General features: G+C 40.0%; 1 protein-coding gene across 2 annotated transcripts in view; it reads left to right on the top strand.

Moving 5' to 3' along the window:
• The window catches only part of CNIH3 (cornichon family AMPA receptor auxiliary protein 3), a 48511-nt gene extending 33896 nt beyond the window's left edge, over positions 1-14615 (top strand). Inside the window, exons 4-7 of one of the 2 annotated variants that reach the window (XR_009114256.1) lie at positions 5873-5985; positions 8424-8567; positions 10258-11613; positions 12962-14615. Coding sequence is in view for 1 of the 2 variants with exons in the window: in XM_058020488.1 (XP_057876471.1) it covers positions 5873-5985; positions 8424-8567; positions 10258-10285 (285 nt within the window). In the remaining variant the exon portion in view is untranslated. Of the gene's footprint in view, positions 1-5872; positions 5986-8423; positions 8568-10257 lie in introns of both variants that reach the window. The other variant, XM_058020488.1, reaches the window with a different exon arrangement.
• The last annotated feature ends 4214 nt before the right edge of the window (positions 14616-18829 follow it).

The raw sequence follows: 18829 nt of genomic DNA, 5'->3' as shown, positions 1-18829 counted from the left end.
GCTGCCGCGCTAATTGCCGTTCTCCCCGGTTTTGGGGGAGCACACAAAGGCGGCAGGAGCTCTTGGAGCAGCCCAGCTGTGGGGTGTCCTGGCTGCTTGTGCCTGAAATACCAAAGTGAGGTAGGGCAAGGAGAGGTTTATTACCCTGTTTTCTGCCAGCACTGTGGGAATTAGAGGAGTTGGCGCTCCGGGGTAGCTAACCCAGCTTCTGTCGCTGGTTCGGAATTAGCGTTAGAAAAAGGAAGGTCATAAAGATGTCTCCTGATCCCTGCTGAGTGGAAAAGAACAGTTTGCAGAGGAGATGCACTTGTAAGATCACAGCACATCTGCCCTAATGACGTGCCTGCCAAGGATGGGGCACTTCTTGGATTGTGCTGGTGCCCTGCAGACCTTTCAGTCTTTTTTTAAATCCGTTTCATAACCTTTTTACCTGTTGGCTGCTGTGACCTTCCACAGGCTCTGCAATACCAGAATATTTATGGATACTCCTGATGAGTGTCCTGTAAAGACCTGATTCTCATCTCTCACTCCTGTTAAAGTTATTACTGGTCTTAAGAAAAAGCTTAAATATTCTAGTCAGAAACTAGCACCAGTGGAATATATAGAATTGAATATAATTATCCCCATGTTGCAGAAGAGAGAGAGAGACAATGAGAAGTGAAATGATAGGCCTAAATATAAATGTGTTTAGTAGCTGAGATGGAAAGAGCATCCAGAAATCCTGTCTTTTAATATTAGATCTTGTACTGTGTCACAGATGGATATGGAGTGAGAATACTAATTAGGCTCTTTGTGTTACTCATTTCATTGTCTGGTATTTGTGCTGTGGAGTGACTTATGTTCACATCCACTTAAGAGAAATGTTTAAAGAAATTGCAATAGCTCTTTAGAATAATTAAATTACCTTCACAAAGAACTGGCTTTTTGCTGCTTTGTTTCATTGTGATCCCGAGCAGTAAATGGAGGGGTGAAAACACAGATGTTATATCCTTCATTTTTTTTTTTTAATTTGTGCTCTCAAACATTTTGTTTGTAACATTAAGTCTTGCATGTGTGCTGCTCCTCTCCCCCAGATAAAATGTAAAGCTGCCTATATGATTTTAGTAGGTTCAACTGCATGTTGTCCTTTTGATGATCTGGAATCCATTTCCCAAGCATTTTCTTCTGAACTGCATGCACAAATCTACCTACCAAACTGCTAAATACTCTTAGAGGTTTGCATAACATGGTTTTGAATTACTTAAAATGGTTTTGTTACATGTTTGTGTTATAACAATTTGTTGCTACTGAATTAGCAACTAGCAAACAGTCTGTAGAGACACAAGCAAGTGTGGATTTTAACAGGAGAATTGAAATAAATTGGACCTGAATATTTGGACAGAAAACCTTAGTATATTTACTGTGACAGCATTGTATTGGGCTCTAGGGCAGCCTTTCAGAAGAGGTTATGGAAGTCAAGTAACCCAAATCATTTAAAGTAGATTAGAAGGATACACTAGAAAAGTGGGAAGACTTCTTGTATTTCAAGAGTAAAATTTAGTGTTTCGTCTGTTTGATCAGAGCAGTATGTTTAAAACTGTTGGAATTATTAAGATGTATGGTCTGTGTATTTAAATCACACATAGTTGACCCTTCTTCTTTGGTTTGTGCAGCAGCAGGAGGAAACAGATGATTTGTTTCAGAGTATGTACATTCCACATACACACACAGTCTGGGCTAAGGCACATGCTGCTACTATTTTTTTGTGTAGTTTTGCTTTCTTTTTTTCACTTTCTTGTATTTCTGATTTTTCCAGTCTGTGCTGTTCAGTTAGGGGAATTTCGGAGTCATTAAATAATCTCTCTTTGATCTCACAGTGTCTTTAATTCAGCTGACACTCCCCAGTAACCCAGGTTAGCTCTGGCAGGCACTGCAGGGATGGGCTTTAAAGTGCTATTGAAATAACTCCTGTGTCCTGAAAACCTTGGGTACACCTCCACCCCCTCTTTCCCCTGCTATTGATGAGGACTGATTCTGTCAGCTTTTTTTGAGGGATGTGGTGGAAAAAGCAGCAAATGAGCCCCACAGTGACAAGCTGCAGCCCTCCTCTAGTGCAGGCAGATGCAGAAGCAATAACCACTGCAATAAAGCAGAGTGCACTTGGATCAGACCTCATCTGGGGCCTGGCAGTGATTCCACACATGCATGATGAAATTTTCTGTTGCTTTCAGGTGGATGGAAAGGGACTGGTGTGATTTTAGGGTGAACAACATGATTGCACTGGGGTAATCACCAGAAGGAGATTCAACCCCCACTTCTCTGCAGGATTTTCCTGCCATCTGATGGAGGAGAAGGCAGGCATTAAGAGAGGAAGTTGCTTCAGCCTCTAACAGTGTAATGAAGACTCTCAGAAGCTCTGGTAGGGGCAGAGAGTGTGTAATGGCTGGCAATTTCTGGGTACAGTGTAAAATCTGTGGTTGCATGTGGAGGTTGACAGGCGCAGATGGAGACTGATGGAGACTCTTGGGTGTTTTGGGGAAGGAACAGCAATTCTGTGAGAATTATTATTATTAGTGTGTAGCACTTGGGAGCATTGGTCTAAGCAAAGTGCTGGAAAGAAGCATCTTGACATTTCAGTGGCTTAAGAGTGGGAAAACCTTTTGAGATTTGTGAGAATTTAACAGCACTGATGAAGGGATATTATTATTCCTGCTATAATCTCTTCCCAGTTCTGTTTTCTATGAGGTATTTTATGGAGCCTGTTCACTGGTGAGACAAACTGTAAGAGTCATTCCATGTAAAAATGATACAGTGTCCTGTAAAATCAAAATTACATTTGAGAAGGAGGTATCCATCTGTAATAAAGAGAATATGGAGGAAAGATACAGACAGAAAAAGACAGGTTTATCTTTTGTATAAGAAAAGAACAGATTTAGGAAATAGGAAACAGAATAACTTTATTCAGGACTGAGCTTCTCTAAAGAGGTCCTTGTATTCCTATAAACAGAAAGAAGCTGCTGATAAGTGCTTGAATTCAGTCCTTGTTTTCCTGCTATTTAGTTCTAGGTGTCTGTCCATAGCAAAGCCTGCTTTATTTTCTATGGAATTACAGAAGGATCAATCTCCATGTGCAGTGTATGTGTACTACTTCATATGAGAATGAATTCTTGTGGTGAGATGGTAATGAGCATAATACCCACCTAAGGTTTTACATTTAAATGTGAATGTTAAATAATAAGGGTTTACTGATGTGGACATTTACTTAACTGTACAGTTATATCAGAACAACACTAACGAAATTACAGTGGTTTCTTTTTCCCTTGCTTGTGTTGTAGCAGAAGGCATTTCTGATTAGCAGCATTTTGGGTTTTTTTCTCTAGAAGCTGACTTCCTTTTCAGGTTTTCCTGTGGTTTTCCACAGTGAAATATCAGCCATCTGAATTTCTGGTGGTAAATTTGTGGTGCCATTTGAGCTTGGGACTCAAAGTGACCAAGCTGCCTCCCTAATGGGTTGTGCTGCTATGGCAGTTTCTCCTTCTCCTCCATGTTTCATAACCACCACAAGCTTTATCCTGAGCTGTGTCAGAAAGCAGAGGTCGTTATTTGAATCAGGATGTTCCTGGTTCAAAATAGAAGTGTACTATTTATATCCTAACATGTTTACCATCTGACAGCTTCCTATGCTCTCACAGGAATGAATTAAAGACGTTGGTTTAGTTCCTGTTGCAGTTATCTGTACCACTGAAGTTGCTTTGCAGTTGAGTACCTCAGCAGGAGCTACAAGGATTGACTGCTGCTTGTTTCTCAGCCAGCTTTCTTCTCTCCAGGAGCTGAATCCCATGTTTGCTAAAGTTGATTTCCAGTTTTCATTGTTTTCAGAGGATATAGTGTCAAATTGCAGGATGATTCTTAGAGCCAAGAACCGAGGCAGTGTTTTATTTTAGTTATTTACTTGACCTCATAAGCCTTGCTGTTAGTTCGTGCCTTTCTATACTTTATGCTTCCAAGTCTCACACCTCCTTTTAGATTTGGTCTGTGAAGTACATCAGCTGAATGTAACTGGGTTTGCAGGCTGAACTTTGTTTCCTTCTTTGCAGGAATTCTCTCCAGAAACAGTGATTAGCAATGATCCTTTCTTATTTATGTCTACAGGAAAATACCGCTCCAACAAAAGGTTGAAGAGACATCAATGACCCTTTTGCTATTCTACCACAAGTATAGATAGATTTAATTTACACCAGAAATTGTGACTGGAAAGTGAGCCTACTTCTGAGAGTCCTCAGCTTCCTTTGCTTCCTTTCTAATTTCACTGCAGATTTTTGGTTTGTTTTTCAAGCTCTGCATAAATATTCACCGTGGGTTTCCTTCCCTGTTATTACCAGCCAGCCCACTGATCAGGCACCAGGGCTGCAGTCTAGCTAAGTTTGTGTATTGTGTTGGAACCAGCAATCAAATATGTGAAAATGAATGTAATATGCTTTTGAGTGTTGTGATGTTCAGTGGGCAGATGTACATCATGAAGACCTTTCTTGTCTACAATTTGTTATGAAGATGAATCATTCTTTGGGGAAAGGTTATAGTCATGTTGTAAATCACATTCTCAAACTGAAAAAAAAAAAGATCCAGCAGTGATAAATAAGTACCATCTGGAATCTGAAGTATATAATTGTATTATGATTTCTCATCCCCATAAAATAAGCCCTTGAGAATGTTTAAGTTGAAGGCACAGTCACGGAGATGCCCAAATCTGTTAAGTTCTTCAAGTGCTGAAGTGAAATGCATTTAAACAGTATGTCCCATGTGAGTTGGAAAGCCTCCTAGAGCCAAGATGATGGAATTCCTTGCAGCACAGCTCTATGGGAGTAGTTATTTGGAAAAACTGTGTAGTAAATTTTACCTTGTTTTTTAAAAAATAGGGCTCCCTTTAATTATTTGACAGATGCTAATGAATTGTCATCAAAAAAGCCCCCAAATGCCTTTTGGGATTTAATTTAAGTTGATGTATCTCCAAGATGAAGCTGTGGATGCAGATGAGTTGTGTATGAGTTTGTCTAGCTTTGAGAAATATGCATTGCTGGAAATAAGTCTTTTCTGTGACTTGAAGAAAATAAACAGATTTCTGAGAAAAGACAGGGGAAGAAAACAAGAGAAGAAAGACAGCTAAGAAATGAGAAAGCAGTGAAGAAAGCAAAGTGCCTTTTGAAATAACTACTCTGAATCAACATCACATACATTTCTGCTTCTGCCAGCTGCCCACTCATTTTCTCTTTTAATAGAAGGAATCGTCATGGTTCTGAAACAACGAGTGTAGGGAGCCTTGGATTTTCTTAGGAAGTGAATTTCCTGTCTTAGTGGGTTTGTGCTTGCAAGACTGACTTGGTAATGGATTTGATCTCTTTAAGTTGTATATAACATGTCTAAATGGTAGAAGCAGTGCTTTGTTTTTCCAGAGACATTCCTCCAATGTAGAAGCAAAACTTCAGGAGTAGCTTTGTTTCATTTCTGAATGCTTCAGTAATAACACTTCATTCTTTGAAAACTCTTAACTCTTTTATTGGCACTCATTTAATGTCAAAATGCTTTTGTGAGGGAGGCATTAATATAATGTATGTTTTGTAGAGAGAGATCTGGAACACCAGATGAAGCAGTAAGTGATTTGTCCCATGTCTTGGAGTACAAACTTGGCTAGAGCCTTAACAAACCTGGCCCTGGCTGCTGTGCTCCTTACTCAAAGCCATGCTCTCTGCCAGCTGAGGTGTGTCTAGGGACAGACACACAGGAGACTTGCAAAACTTGCAGAGTTGATTTGTTCTCTGAAAAACTACCTAGGTGACTAAAATCAAAGAGGTGTTTGTGTTAGTGACTTCTGTTCTTTCTGTTCCTTTCCTTTTAGCTGGTGCTGCCGGAGTACTCCATCCACAGTCTTTTCTGCATAATGTTTTTATGTGCTCAGGAGTGGCTCACGCTGGGGTTAAATGTTCCTTTGCTTTTTTATCACTTCTGGAGGTAAGCCCTTCTTTTATATGCTGGCTGCTTGTTAGGCTTGCTTGTCAGCTCAGCACACATGCAGGTTGTGTGAACAATGAAGGACAGTGGTAGGAGTGGAGATGAGCATCTCTTGCCTAGAGGCTCTTGCTTATAAGCCACTGAAACTTACATTTCCAGAGAAAAAGGAAATTTTTTCAAGATATAGAATGGCTAAGGAGAACATATGATAATACAATGTGGCTTTCAGTTACTTGGATGAATATGATGAAGGGTGTCAGGATGCACTCATCACAAGTGAAAACATGGAAGTGAAATATGCTGGAATCTAAATGTGGAGCTTGGTGAGGCTCTAAATACTTCACAGATGGGGAGTTGCAAGACAATTCATATCTGAAAGAGCTTGGACCTCTTCATTCAGCCCTAGCAAGGAAACCTTTCCATTGTAGTTGAGAAACAGACTGGGAAGGTTGACAGATTTTTGTGTCTCATCATCTTTGGCAGCTTTTGGACATTTTTTTTTTCAGTGTAAAGTAAGTTTTTTCTTTCTGTACAGGAGGGAATTTCTGTTCTGCATGGGAATCCTCTTTTAGAGACTCATGGAGTAGGGATTGGAGTAGATGAAGAGCTGTTTCTTCATGGTGCCCATATGAAGAAGTGGGGAGTGTTCCCACTCTGGACCTCTAAATTGTGTTTATATTCACCAAGGGGCTTCCAGAGTTGATCACATAAGACTGCTGTTGTTTTCCAGACAGGCAGTGCAGCTGCTGCTGCTGCATCTCCCTCTGCATTCTAGTGGAGGATCAGCTTTCTGTTGCTTCTGAAAATAACCAAGAAACATCAGTTTTTGTGGTTGTCAGTCTGGGACTTCCCTAGTTCGGCATTTTCACAATGTTTGTAAAAGCACAGATGATTTTTGTCTGTCAGGGTCTCTTTGTGTTACAAAGGTACATATGGTAACAGAAGAATAATTCTGTAAAGAATTCAAAATCATCATCTCAACCAGGAACTAAAAAGCAGTAGCTTTTAAACATTTTTTTCTGCAAAAGCTCTGTGGTAATGCAGAGTCATATGATAAAGTGTATTATTCAGAAATTAGAGTGCCAGTATAGTTCTCAGAAAGCAAATCAAATGAGCTACAAGTGCTTTTCTCTCTATTGTTGTGCTGCAATAAAAATGACAATATCTTATGCTGCTCTTTTGCTAAGGGTTAACAACCCTTAGTGTGACAATGAGACCCATTAAAAAGATTTCTAAAAACTCTTTTTTTTCTTTCCAAGGGGAAAATGATCTGATTCTAAGTAATGATATCAACCTTTGTAGAAAACTTTTGATTCTTTTTGTTTTTTAATGATTCTTCATATGCTTTGCTGTAGATACTCCATAATTACTCCTGTTTTAACCACAGGCAGGTTTGGGTTCATTGTGTAAAGTTCTGCACAGAACCATGGGAAGACACTGTGTAATATCTTCATCCAAATGAAGAGAATTAAGCAAGATTCCACCTGTGGTTCTTCATAAAAGAACTTGCAATCTTATTAGTGGTTGTAAGTGGATGTGACTGACATTGGAAGGGAGAAAGGCAAAGTTATTTTGAGAACATCTCCTTTCAAAGTTTGCTGCTGATCACTTGCTTGATGTTTTTAGATCTTCCTGTCTGTCTATCCATCTGTAAGCAATCAGCAATCTTCTGCTTACTTTGTTAAAGCAGCAGAAATAACAATATTTGCTCTGATTCATGCTGATCTTAGAGCAGTTCATTAACTTTTTTGAGGACTTCTTTTTTTGTTTGTTTTGCTTTTGCTTTTTACTGCAAACTACCTGAGACAAAAGCTCCTTTGCCAAAAAAGTTCTTTGTAATGATTTTCTCACTCAGTCATTGCTGAGAATAATTAGAAATTTGTCCTGTGTAAGAACAAAAATATTTTTTGAAGAAAATTATTTGGATGAAAATTTTTGAGCAATGCCACATGTAGAAAACATTGGTCAGCCACTTCTTACATTGCTCCATATTGGCTTTTTTCCTTTTCAGAGTTGGAGGAACTTAGCTACCAGTTGGTTGGGACTGTCACCTTTCATCTTGTCTGAAATCAGTTGTGTAGGTGCAGTAAAAGCCCCGTAATCCTTCCTCTTCTCTGTGATCACAAACCACCATATATTGTCACTCACAATGTGTGAGTTATGAGTGGATAAGCCAGAAATAACTCTGTAGGAAGGGGAAATGTTTTGATCTGAAGAATTAATAGACCACAGAAAATCCACATTCATTAATTGCTTGGTTCTGTAAGAAAGGAGTGCTTAGACAGCATCCTGATTTTTGCAATGTCTGGAAATAGAGACTTGGGAAAGAAAGGGGAATTCCTGCTGTATCATGGAATATGGTAGCCAGGTGTGTGTCTGCACATACTTAATACAGATTACTAGAGAATCATTCCAGGTGTCTTCTCCTGCTCTTTCAGGTATTTTCGTTGCCCAGCAGACAGCTCAGAGCTGGCCTATGATCCACCTGCAGTCATGAACGCAGACACCTTGAGTTACTGCCAGAAAGAGGCCTGGTGTAAGCTGGCCTTCTACCTCCTTTCCTTCTTCTACTATCTCTACTGGTAAGTCTGGCCATTTCACTAAGCTGCTTTTCATTTCATTTGTGGAATTGCATTTAGGAATGTCTGGAACCAGTTGCACAATGTCCTTAGTCTCATAAAAGGTTGCTTCTGCTGTTGATTGAGGGAAGCACTCCTGCTGAGTGCTGGCACTTCAGTACAGAATATTTAGTGTTTACCTAAGGCCTGAGCCAGGCCCTAGCACCAACCAAAGGAAATAACTTTTGCTTCTCTGTGTGATCTTTTGGGATGGTAAAATGGTGAATGTTGTGCTAATGGCCTTACACCAAATAAAAAACTATAATTCCTTATGATTCAAGAGGATCATAAGAAAAATACTATACCTTTGGTATAGTAAATACTCAAGATGGTAAATAAATGGGTAGGTAGAGTCTGTGTGGGATGACTAGGGGCATGGGATGCACCATGCCCCTAGTCATTCCTACAGGTTCCCTTTCATGACAGGGCAAAGCCTGTGCATGATCCAAACCCCTAAATAAAGTAAATTCATGGAGATATGCCCACTAATTGGGCATTGTCCCCCTGCCCCTTTCAGCTGTCACATGTCCTCAGTGCACAGGCACAAATGCCCAGTGCAAAAATATGTCAGGATCATTTAAAGTAAGGCCTTGCCACGATCTCTGTGTAATCACACCATAAAAACTGCTGGGCAACAAACTCTAACACACTTTAAATGGAGGTGATGCTTTAGCTGTCTTTCTTCTACTCCTTCCTCCATGATGTATTTGCTTAGAGTTGCCTCTTCAAGCCAGTCTTGCATGTTGTCATCCCTCTGCACGGCAGGTTTTTGTGCTGGTGGAAGAAAAGTGTGGTTTTCTCTTCTGATTATTGGTGTCTGACCTGTTCTGCTGTTACCACACCTTCAGGAGTCACTGCTGCACATTGTTATTTCTCAATATTCCTTTTAAATGCTATTGAGGTTTGTGGGGAAAAAAGCATTTTTTAACTCCACGTTTTTGTGTTGGGATCAAAGTCGGCTCAGCAGTATGGTGTAGCATTTCTCCTGAGACTTTACTGCTGTGCAGCTTCCTCTGAGCCCTTCAATCTGAAACATGGCCACCATCCAAAATCCACTGCCTGGTGCTAGATAAAATAGTATAAATTACAGACATTTTTTCAATGCTTTCCTGGGTATTGGCAGAATTAGAATTGCAGCAAAACGGAGCTGTGGCAATATATACTGTTTTCTCTGCTTTTCAGAGTTGCATTTAATATGTATGGATTCAGTCCAGCTGGTGGCTGCATTTTATGTTTCTTCTAGTGCACAGAGTTTTTTTTCCAAAGGAATCAAAACAATGCAATTTCATGGAAAACCTTGCCTGCCCTGCTGAGAGTTGCTGGTTGAAGTTTGAAAGATCAAACACGCTAAAGCAAAATGGTTTTGTTTCTTTGCTGTTCAAATCCAGACATCAGACTGAGTTTTAAAAAGCTCAAACACAGCTTGTGGTGCAGTAGGATGTGGATAATGAATTTGTTATTTCTTGAGTGCCTTTTGATACCCATCTTGAATACACCATAATTAAGATGCTTTAGAGAGATAGAAGGAATGCAAAGGAAAGCACAGGCCATTACAGCCAGACCTGAGGAACAGAGAGCAAAGGGTTATAAAAATCAAAGTGCTCTGCATGCTTCAAAGGGATACTTTCATATTGTGTCTTTCTTTTACATTCAGCATGATCTACACTCTGGTGAGCTCTTAACTGAAAGATCATCACTAAGGACTGAAAACAACAAAGGCTGGACGTGCAAGGACGAGTGAACCAAGAGATGCATGATTAAAAACAGCAAAGAGGAAAACTTTGAACCCCAGCAGTAAATACGGTACATGAAAGAGAGATCCAGCAAAGAGAAGCAGAATACCATGGGAGAATGGCTGAGTTAATTGTTTGTCTCCTGTTTCTCAATGTATTGCAGCAAATCATTTTCAAAACCCAAGCAAACAAAAAAAAATTGCAACAACCTGGACCAAATTTTACAACTATTCACCTTTCCAGGGATAATGCTGCTTGGTTTAGTGGATTCATTAAAACTATAATGCCTGTAGTCCCTGCTGTCTTCCAGGAAGCAACATTCCTTTTCTTAAGGACTATTCTGGACTGAGGAAGCACAGGACAAGATGATCTTACACGGAAAGAAGAGCTGTACAACATTCTGAAAACAAGCAGTGAGTGGACTTTGGATGGATATGTGACTGAACTGCAGGGCTGTTCTCATGACACTAGTCAAACAGGGATGTCAAGTCTCATGGAACTGCTTCAGTGGTTTTGGTTTGTTGGGTTTTTTTTCCCCCACCAAAACAACAATACCAAAAGAATTTGCAGTTTCAGTGTTCTGTATTCTAACTATATGCTATTCCTGCAGGTGAACATCCAGTATATTTCTGTACTTCATTTGTGATGCACCAACACCATTCAGTGAGATGTAGAAATACATTGGGTTTAACCTAATCAGGCCAAGCATTTATCAGAATAGTGTTCCTCTGACTGAAAAAACAAACCCAAACCAGGTAAAAGCTGCATATATTTAAAGAGGATTGTAACATAGCTATTATATTTATCACAATGCTGGATAGCAAATACTGGACCAGCTAATTGTGGTCTGTAATTCTGTTTTGAAGTTTTACTTCTGCTGTAAAATTTAAGCTGGAACAAATACACAAAATGTCTTTGTCTTGTATGAGGTTCCTATTGAAAGATGTTCAGTTTTTTTATAATTTAAAGGTTTTAAAATTTTGTCATAGAATTCTCATTTGAATTCATTTATATGGGATGCATATCTTTATACATATATATGTATATATAAATACATATCTGCATAAATACTCACAATCTATTTACATTTTAGGTCCATCTGTTTGCCAGGTCAAAGGCATCAAGTGTCCAGAACTGCTGCTAAATATATTTCAGTGCTGATCCAGGTGAACCCAGACTCATTCCCTCAAAGTCACTGGTGCTGTGGGTAGTAGCAAGGCTGTAAACTCGAGACTAACACCAGAGCCTTCACAGACACTGCTTAGCTCTTGCATAAGGTGGGTTTCTACCAGAGATTGGCAGAGAACAGTGTGGAGAGGCCCATCTGGCTTGTTCACAGCTGGTCCTGTTAGCAGGAGCTCCCTGGTCACCACCTTTGGTCTGGCTACTGAGAGCCAGCAGAATGATCCTGAACCAAGCTCTGAGGTGTTTTCAGGCTGGGCACAGCAGCTCAGCTGGAGAGATGCAGTCTCACCATGGCTGCTGAGTCATCCCATGTCTGGCATGTTCCCTGTGGAGCTGGAGTTACTGTGTGCCTGCAGTGCCAGGACTCACTCTGGTTTGGTCTGTGCAGTAACAAAATTAAATCCTGTTAACCAGCAAAGCACAGTGGCTGCATAATAACTCTGCTCCTGGACCGTGCCAGCTCCCAAATCCTGCCTGGGCATTGCTTGGAATGGGGCTAGCTGGCCTGTGCAAGCATTATTATACTGGGATCATTCTAACAATATTTATATGAAGTTGTCCCAAGGGCTGACATTCTTTAATTTACAGTAGTTTGTTTTTATTGGATGCATTTTATCTTCATACAATGTAGTATACCCAGTTCTAGAAGCATAAGGCTGCCAAATCAGATGTTGGGAAGCTGATTTGGATTCTGATGGTTCATAGGTTTGGATTGCACCCACCACAGAGGTGGCTGAACTGCTCTTGCAATCACACTGACCCTGCTGGCAATACAGAAATGTTCTCTTGGAATGGGCCTTAGCTAAGGAATTTCACTGCACTGATACAGAGCTAACTGATGGAGCCCTGCTGCAGAGGAATAATTAATGCACAACCCATGAAAAGCTGATGGTTGTTTGTAACTGAATTTCATCTCTGCATCCTGACTAAATCATCCAGTTCTACAGCAGTATAGGAACCAGATTCACAGGAACAAGTCACAGTGAATAACTTGTAGATGTCTTGCTACCTCATAAAACTTTCATCTCTGAGCTCTGAGCAGGTGACTGAATCGTTCCATGCATCTTCTAGGATTTCACAGGAGATGAAATGAAATTACTTCAGGTTCCCTATAGTCCAAATACATGTTTTCAAGTCAGTTTCATTGAAAGGCTTGGAATTTTGTGAGGTTGGATGGGTGAAAGTATGATTGCTTCTTGCCTGAAAACACACAGTTTTCAGATCCTGAGGTTCAGGGATGAGCTGGACTGGTCTGAGGTCAATTATTTGCCTGCAGGGCTGAGTAGAAGCTCTGTGAGTTTTTGTAACTGGCCTTGGGCTGTAATTCTTGACTTTGCACAAAAAGCAGTTGTTTATGTGGGTCTTCTGAATGTAACCTCAGGGGACTTCAAGGTCTGCAGTGGATGTGCTCGGTCATTTGAAAGAGGTTCTCTATTGCAGGCAACTTCATCAATACACTTACCAAACTCCACTGGAAAGCAGAACACTTCATTTGGTCCTACTACTGCTTTGAGTGAGTGTTTCCAGGATTTCACTGTTCTGGTACTTGATTTTTTTTTTTTTTTTTTTTTTTTTTTTTTTTTTTTTTGCGTTTCCAGAATAAATTTATTCTTAGATAATTTATTCCACTTGCTTTTGAGCCAACATTAGCCTGAGTACACTTATCTCTCATGCTGCTTAAGATTTCAATATATAGAAAAAGAAGTCCTTTTCACCCTCCATTCTGTTAAAAGTGAGCTGTCTCCTGTCCTCCCATAGGAAACTCCATTCTCCATGTCTTCTTTAAAGGGTTTCTCTGTTGTCTTTCCAGTCAAATTAATCTTTCTTAAGAGTGAATAATCACAATTCTTCAGAGTATTCTGGAGAGTGTCTTACTCTAATTAGTCCTTGCTGTGAGTGGACAATGAAAGCTAACAGTCTCAGTTCTTTCCAATAAAACTTATTCAAAAAAGTAATCACACAGCTCTCAATAGCATTTTGTGTCTCTTTGATATAAATCTTAAAGCTGATGGAAAAACTGATTATGTTCCCTTTCATTGAATTTTGTCTGCAGAGCCAGGAGTTGGACTTGATGATCCTTGTGGGTCCCTTCCAGCTCAGGAGATTCTGTGATCCTGCTTTAACCAAAGCCAGGGAAGAATAGAAAAGAATAGTGTGATCTTTGATCACAAGGAAGTGTCCTCCCCATGTCAAACTTTTGAGGGAGAAATAATCTGTGCTATCCTTTTTGTCTCCAGTTCCTCCTTGTTGGTTAGTGGAGGCTGGAGATTTCCTCTGCAAGCCTACTTTCTTCCTGTCTCTTTCCCCAGAAGGCTGGATGTCATTATTTAGGAGCAGAGTTCTCTTCTCTCACAGCAAGAAGAATCTTCTGGGACTTAGTTGATGATAAATCCCAGAAGACACAAGAAAACACATCATCACCCTTTGCTCCTTCTGGAGCAGATGTGAAATGAACATGTTCTTAAATGAGTATTCATTTTCCTCAGCTCCACTATCTGTGAAGTGAAAGAGGTGATACTTACCTTGTGAACTCTTCCCATACATGTTGTACTCTCTTTTTTTTTCCTTTTTCTAGTAACTATTGCATCTGCTTAAAAGAAAAAGGTAAGAGGTGGAAAATATGGGAGAGGATGAGACTTGGATGAGCTGCTTACCAAAGAGGCATCTACGCAGTGTGCTGGCCTTTAGCTGTTCCTGGAAGGGATGAAAAGCAAGGTCTCCTATTTATAGTCAGGTAATTGCAGTGATGCTGAATAAAATTGTTGCTGCTCTGACTGTTTCAGTTTCAAGCACAGCAAATCAGTGCTGATAGCAGAATGCTTCGCCTACAAATAATTAACTGTACTTAAGCTGTCAGAAATGTTTTTCCATCTGCTTCCTTGAGCCATATTCTTCCTTTTGCACTAAGCCCCTCGAAGAGAAAGAAAAAGTTCTTCAACCTACACCTTACAGAAACTGCTCTGAGGTTGTTATGATCTGGCAATGCTGTTGGGGTCATGAGTAATCCTACATTGTTAGCAAGGGTATTAGCAATCTGTTGCTTTCCCTTTCTTCATTCCATCTCCACAGAGGTATTTTTGCCAAAAAAAAAAAGGAAAAATCACAGCACATGATCCAAAATCCTTGAATTTACTGGAGGTAAATTATTATTTGTTGTTTCCATTTAATGCCCATTCCCTCAACGTGGGGAATAGGTTCACACTGGAAAGTCTCTAGGCTTTTGCTGGTAGGATTCTTTAGGTCTTGATACCACATCCATTAAACTGAATTATGTTAATGGAAAGGGAACCTGCATTTTTGAGGGATAAGGGTAAAATTTCAATGCTCATGCTAAGCTATCGCAGAAAGTTATACCAACTTGGTAAAAATCTGGCTCCATGGAAGTTGGTGGAAATCATGCCTTCTGTTTCATGTGAGCCCCACTTAACACTGCACAATTTCTACCAAGAGGTTGGTGGAAATTAAAAATAGAAAAAACCCCAAACAAATACAGTAAGTTTAGTTCATCAAGAATGTTATTGGTTGTTAGATAAAGCTTGAGTTGCTACAAATAGAACAGGAGATGAAAAGGTCAAAAGAAACCAAGAGTTGAGTTTTTTATTCTTTGGGAAGCAGCAAGTACTAGGCTGCCATCCATGCTCCATGAACTTTACATTGGTGATCTCATTCCAGATTCCTGCTCTGGTGAGTTTTTCCATCATCCATTGCTCATGAGCACGTTGTTCTGATTTATTTTTGTTCTGCTCAGTAACGCAGTTGCAGGTGGGAAGGAGGGAAAATTCTCCCATGAAATACAAATTCCCCTTCTTTTCTCCCAGAAAACATGTGAACATGCTGTAACAAAATTCTGATGAAGTGTTTCAGTGATACACCTCAACCAAAGAATGAAGTTGTTTGCTGCAGACAATATTCTGATGCAATTTAATAAACCACAGGTCTAGAAATATTTTTTAGTGCTTGCACACTTGAAGTAGTTATTTTATTACCTCTAATTGCTGGCCAACTTCCCATGCAGGAGAAAATATGCTTCTGTGGCCCAACTCCATGAATTTTAGTGAAGTCAAACTCTCAGTAAAACTCTGAGGAATGTAAAGTGCTTTTTAATTTTTTTTCCTAATAATGAAACCCCATATTTGAGTACTGTGTTATGGCAACAGAATAAAGTATTAAAAGCCAAAATTTCTTGTTTAGTCTAAATCTCAAAGAGATGTTGCTCCATTTTTCCTAAAAAATTATCCCTAATATCACCAGTCTCCTGACAGACCTGAAGAAATTTCCCTGTCCTACTGTTCTGACAGTTTTAGTGTTTTTAAACAGAGTTGCAGCCACTGATCATCAATGTGAAACCCTGACTGTAAAAAACAACTTTTACAGAGCACCCCAAGATTTATGGAAACATTTTAAATAGCACAGAAGTCATCCAGTCTTATGGAAGGGCTCTCACCTGTGCATAGCAATATAAAGCAACAAGCACTTAATAGTACAAGTAATACCTGGTACAAGTCTTGTAGAACAAGCAAAGCAGGATTTCTCTCTGTTTTATGAGCTCTTGGGAGATGGAGGCATTTCTCTCTCTGAGTAGTGCCTGGTACTGCACAGCTGAAATCAGGAATTACACATCTAGGTGGTATTATGATCCTAAATAATGAATACTTTTTCTCATAGGAGGAAACAATGGAATTCAATGGAATTAGTCAAAATGCATTTGTTCCACTGCCACCAAGATGGGTGCCTGAACTGGGCTGGTGCTGTGCCTCAGGGCCTACTGACAAACTGAGGTGTGCTTCAGCCTCTGAATGCATGTGTGCTGTAATTTGATGCAGCCAGAAAGCACTAAAATGTAAAGAATAGTGATCCAAACTGCTCCCCATGTCAGTGTTTTGCACCCTTCTAATTCCTTTTGGCTTTACCCATTTATTCTCTTTCTTTATCACCCACTGGATCCTGTTTCATACATCTTTCAGTGCTGCATTTAAAGCAAACCCAGTGCAAGTTCAGACTAAAAACCAGTGGTTCTAATTCAAATCCTTCATCTGCTTGTGGACATTTATTTGAGAATAAAATTATTCTAGCTTGTAACTAGGTGCAAATGGAAATTAGCTAAAGCCTCGTTTGTACAGGAGTTTGATGTTGAAATGTGCAATAGCAGAGTTAGCCTAGATCAGCAGCATAGAAGTTGTCTCAATCTGGCAAAGGATGATAAATTTTTGTTGGCTGCAGAGCAGCAGAGCTGTGTTCACAGGGGGAACATGTCCCATTTACAGGCACTGGTGTCACCTGCCATGGTGTGGAGTTGTGCAGGTTGCTGGGGGTCATTTGGCCTGTTTTAACCCCTTGTTTCGTCCACTGCAGATTCTATCACCCTTGAATTTTGCCACCTAACATTTTGGTTCTAGATCCTCAAATTCAGCCCTGAAACAGGCTTTTTTCAATACATATTGATATATGTTTATATTGTCTAAGACATTGCATGAGATGAACTCTAAAGGAATATAAAGTGGGTTTTATATCCCCTTTATTGTCTGTTTATAGGTTTTTAAATACTTTCGTATTTAATTATGTGCTCCTTGATATGCACATACCCACACAGGCCATCTAAAAGCTGAATAAATTCTTGTCTGTTAATATAATGAACAAAGGAAGTGCTCTTCTGTTATCTTTGTGTTTTATCTGCCACAAAAGGCAGGTCCAAACAGTAACATCACTTATGGGGTTATACTAAACAAGAAAAGGAAGCTGTATTTCTAACATGTTAGTTTAGAACACATTTTTGACAAGTGCTGCTGGCAGGTTCAGAGTTGCTGCTGTGGGGTCATTGTAAGCCATGCCGCCTCAGGTCATCTGAGCGCCTTTTCTCAAGGGATGTCAAAGATATTCCCTGAATGTGCTCCTTCTCTGACTTTTTGGCCTGGAAAACCTAGATGCAGTTAGCAAGGTCTGCAGGAGGAAAAAGCTGATCAGTCCTGCCTGTCACCCAGAGCACTGCCATGATCCCAGCAGCATGCAATGCTTTGGCTTTGAATATCTGAATATCTGGGGAGGAATCTGGTTTATTTTCTAGCATGTGTTTGCCTGATGAGAGCAGCCAGTGCCCCTTTATGTTAACTATTAAACAAGATTGTTAAGTTGTATTGGAAAATGTGACTCATTCTTTCAAAACCTGTTGCCTTTAAGTAGAAGCAGTATTTATCCTCCAAAAGCTTCCTGAAGTGCTAGTGGCAGCAGCAGAATTTTAATGTACCCTCTCTCATTCATCATTTGAAGTCTACAACAACAAGCTATGAATCTTTGATGAACCTTGTCACGCTTCCTTTGGATTGTAATAGCAGTTTTATAAGCTTCAGAGCAGTTCAGAAGTAATTTGCTATGACTGTATCTACTTTTTTTTTAATCTGTGAGCACTCAGCCCAGCACTGATACATCACCAGATTAGAAAGTCTTGCCCCTGTGTTTCTGGTGTAAATGAAAACCTATGTACCATATATTACAAGTATATTTTCTAGGGAAATCCCAATAAAAGCTGCCAGAGCACAGAGATCCCTTTAAATATATATGTAATAAATCTGTTGATAGTATCTAGAGACAATCTCTTATCCAGGAGCATGGGGAGCAATTATGAATTGATTTTACTTCTTTCCATTGGACTGTAGGGCTCTGTTTTCTCTCTGCAGCATGTTTTGACACCCATGAAACACACTTCCATGTAGATAAGAGTGATTATCACACTGCAGATAAGAGTGCAGATTTTATCAGCAATAAAGAGTGTGTTCTCAAATGAGGACATTACTTTTGTCATTTCTTGTTTTGTCATCCTGTTTTTGTGCCTTGCTGTGCTAGAGGGTAGAGTCAGAACTACTGAGCACTCAAAGACCTGGAAATTTGTTTACAGTTGAGACAACCTTTGCAGTCACCAGCATTGTTGGCTACAAAAATAACTTGTCCTTTTAAAAGAAGTTTGCCCTGAGACTTTATGACTTGCAGAAACTCTGGATATAGTTTCTCTCCAGAATTAAGGCACACCAGCATGGCTGTTTCAAGCCTTTCAAAAAGACAGAGAAACCAATCTACAAAAGATTCCTGGCGCTCTGCAAAGCCCAAATGGAGCAGAGCTGCTTTGCCACGTCCTTGCCAATGACTGAGGGCCATGTGCTCTTGGTTGGACTCCATCCTGCCTTGCTGATTCTGGCTGCTGGAATGGTTCCCAAGGGGGAGCTGCTGGCCAGGCTGAGATCAGCTCTCTTACCCTGTTAAATGATGGGCTGCTCTGCCAGTTCTGTGTTTCCCCAGTGGTTCGGTTCAGCAATGCAT

This window comes from Melospiza georgiana, chromosome 3 (assembly GCF_028018845.1).
Source record: "Melospiza georgiana isolate bMelGeo1 chromosome 3, bMelGeo1.pri, whole genome shotgun sequence".
Classification (NCBI taxonomy): Eukaryota; Metazoa; Chordata; class Aves; order Passeriformes; family Passerellidae; genus Melospiza; species Melospiza georgiana.
This window is presented reverse-complemented; position numbering and strand designations above follow the sequence as displayed.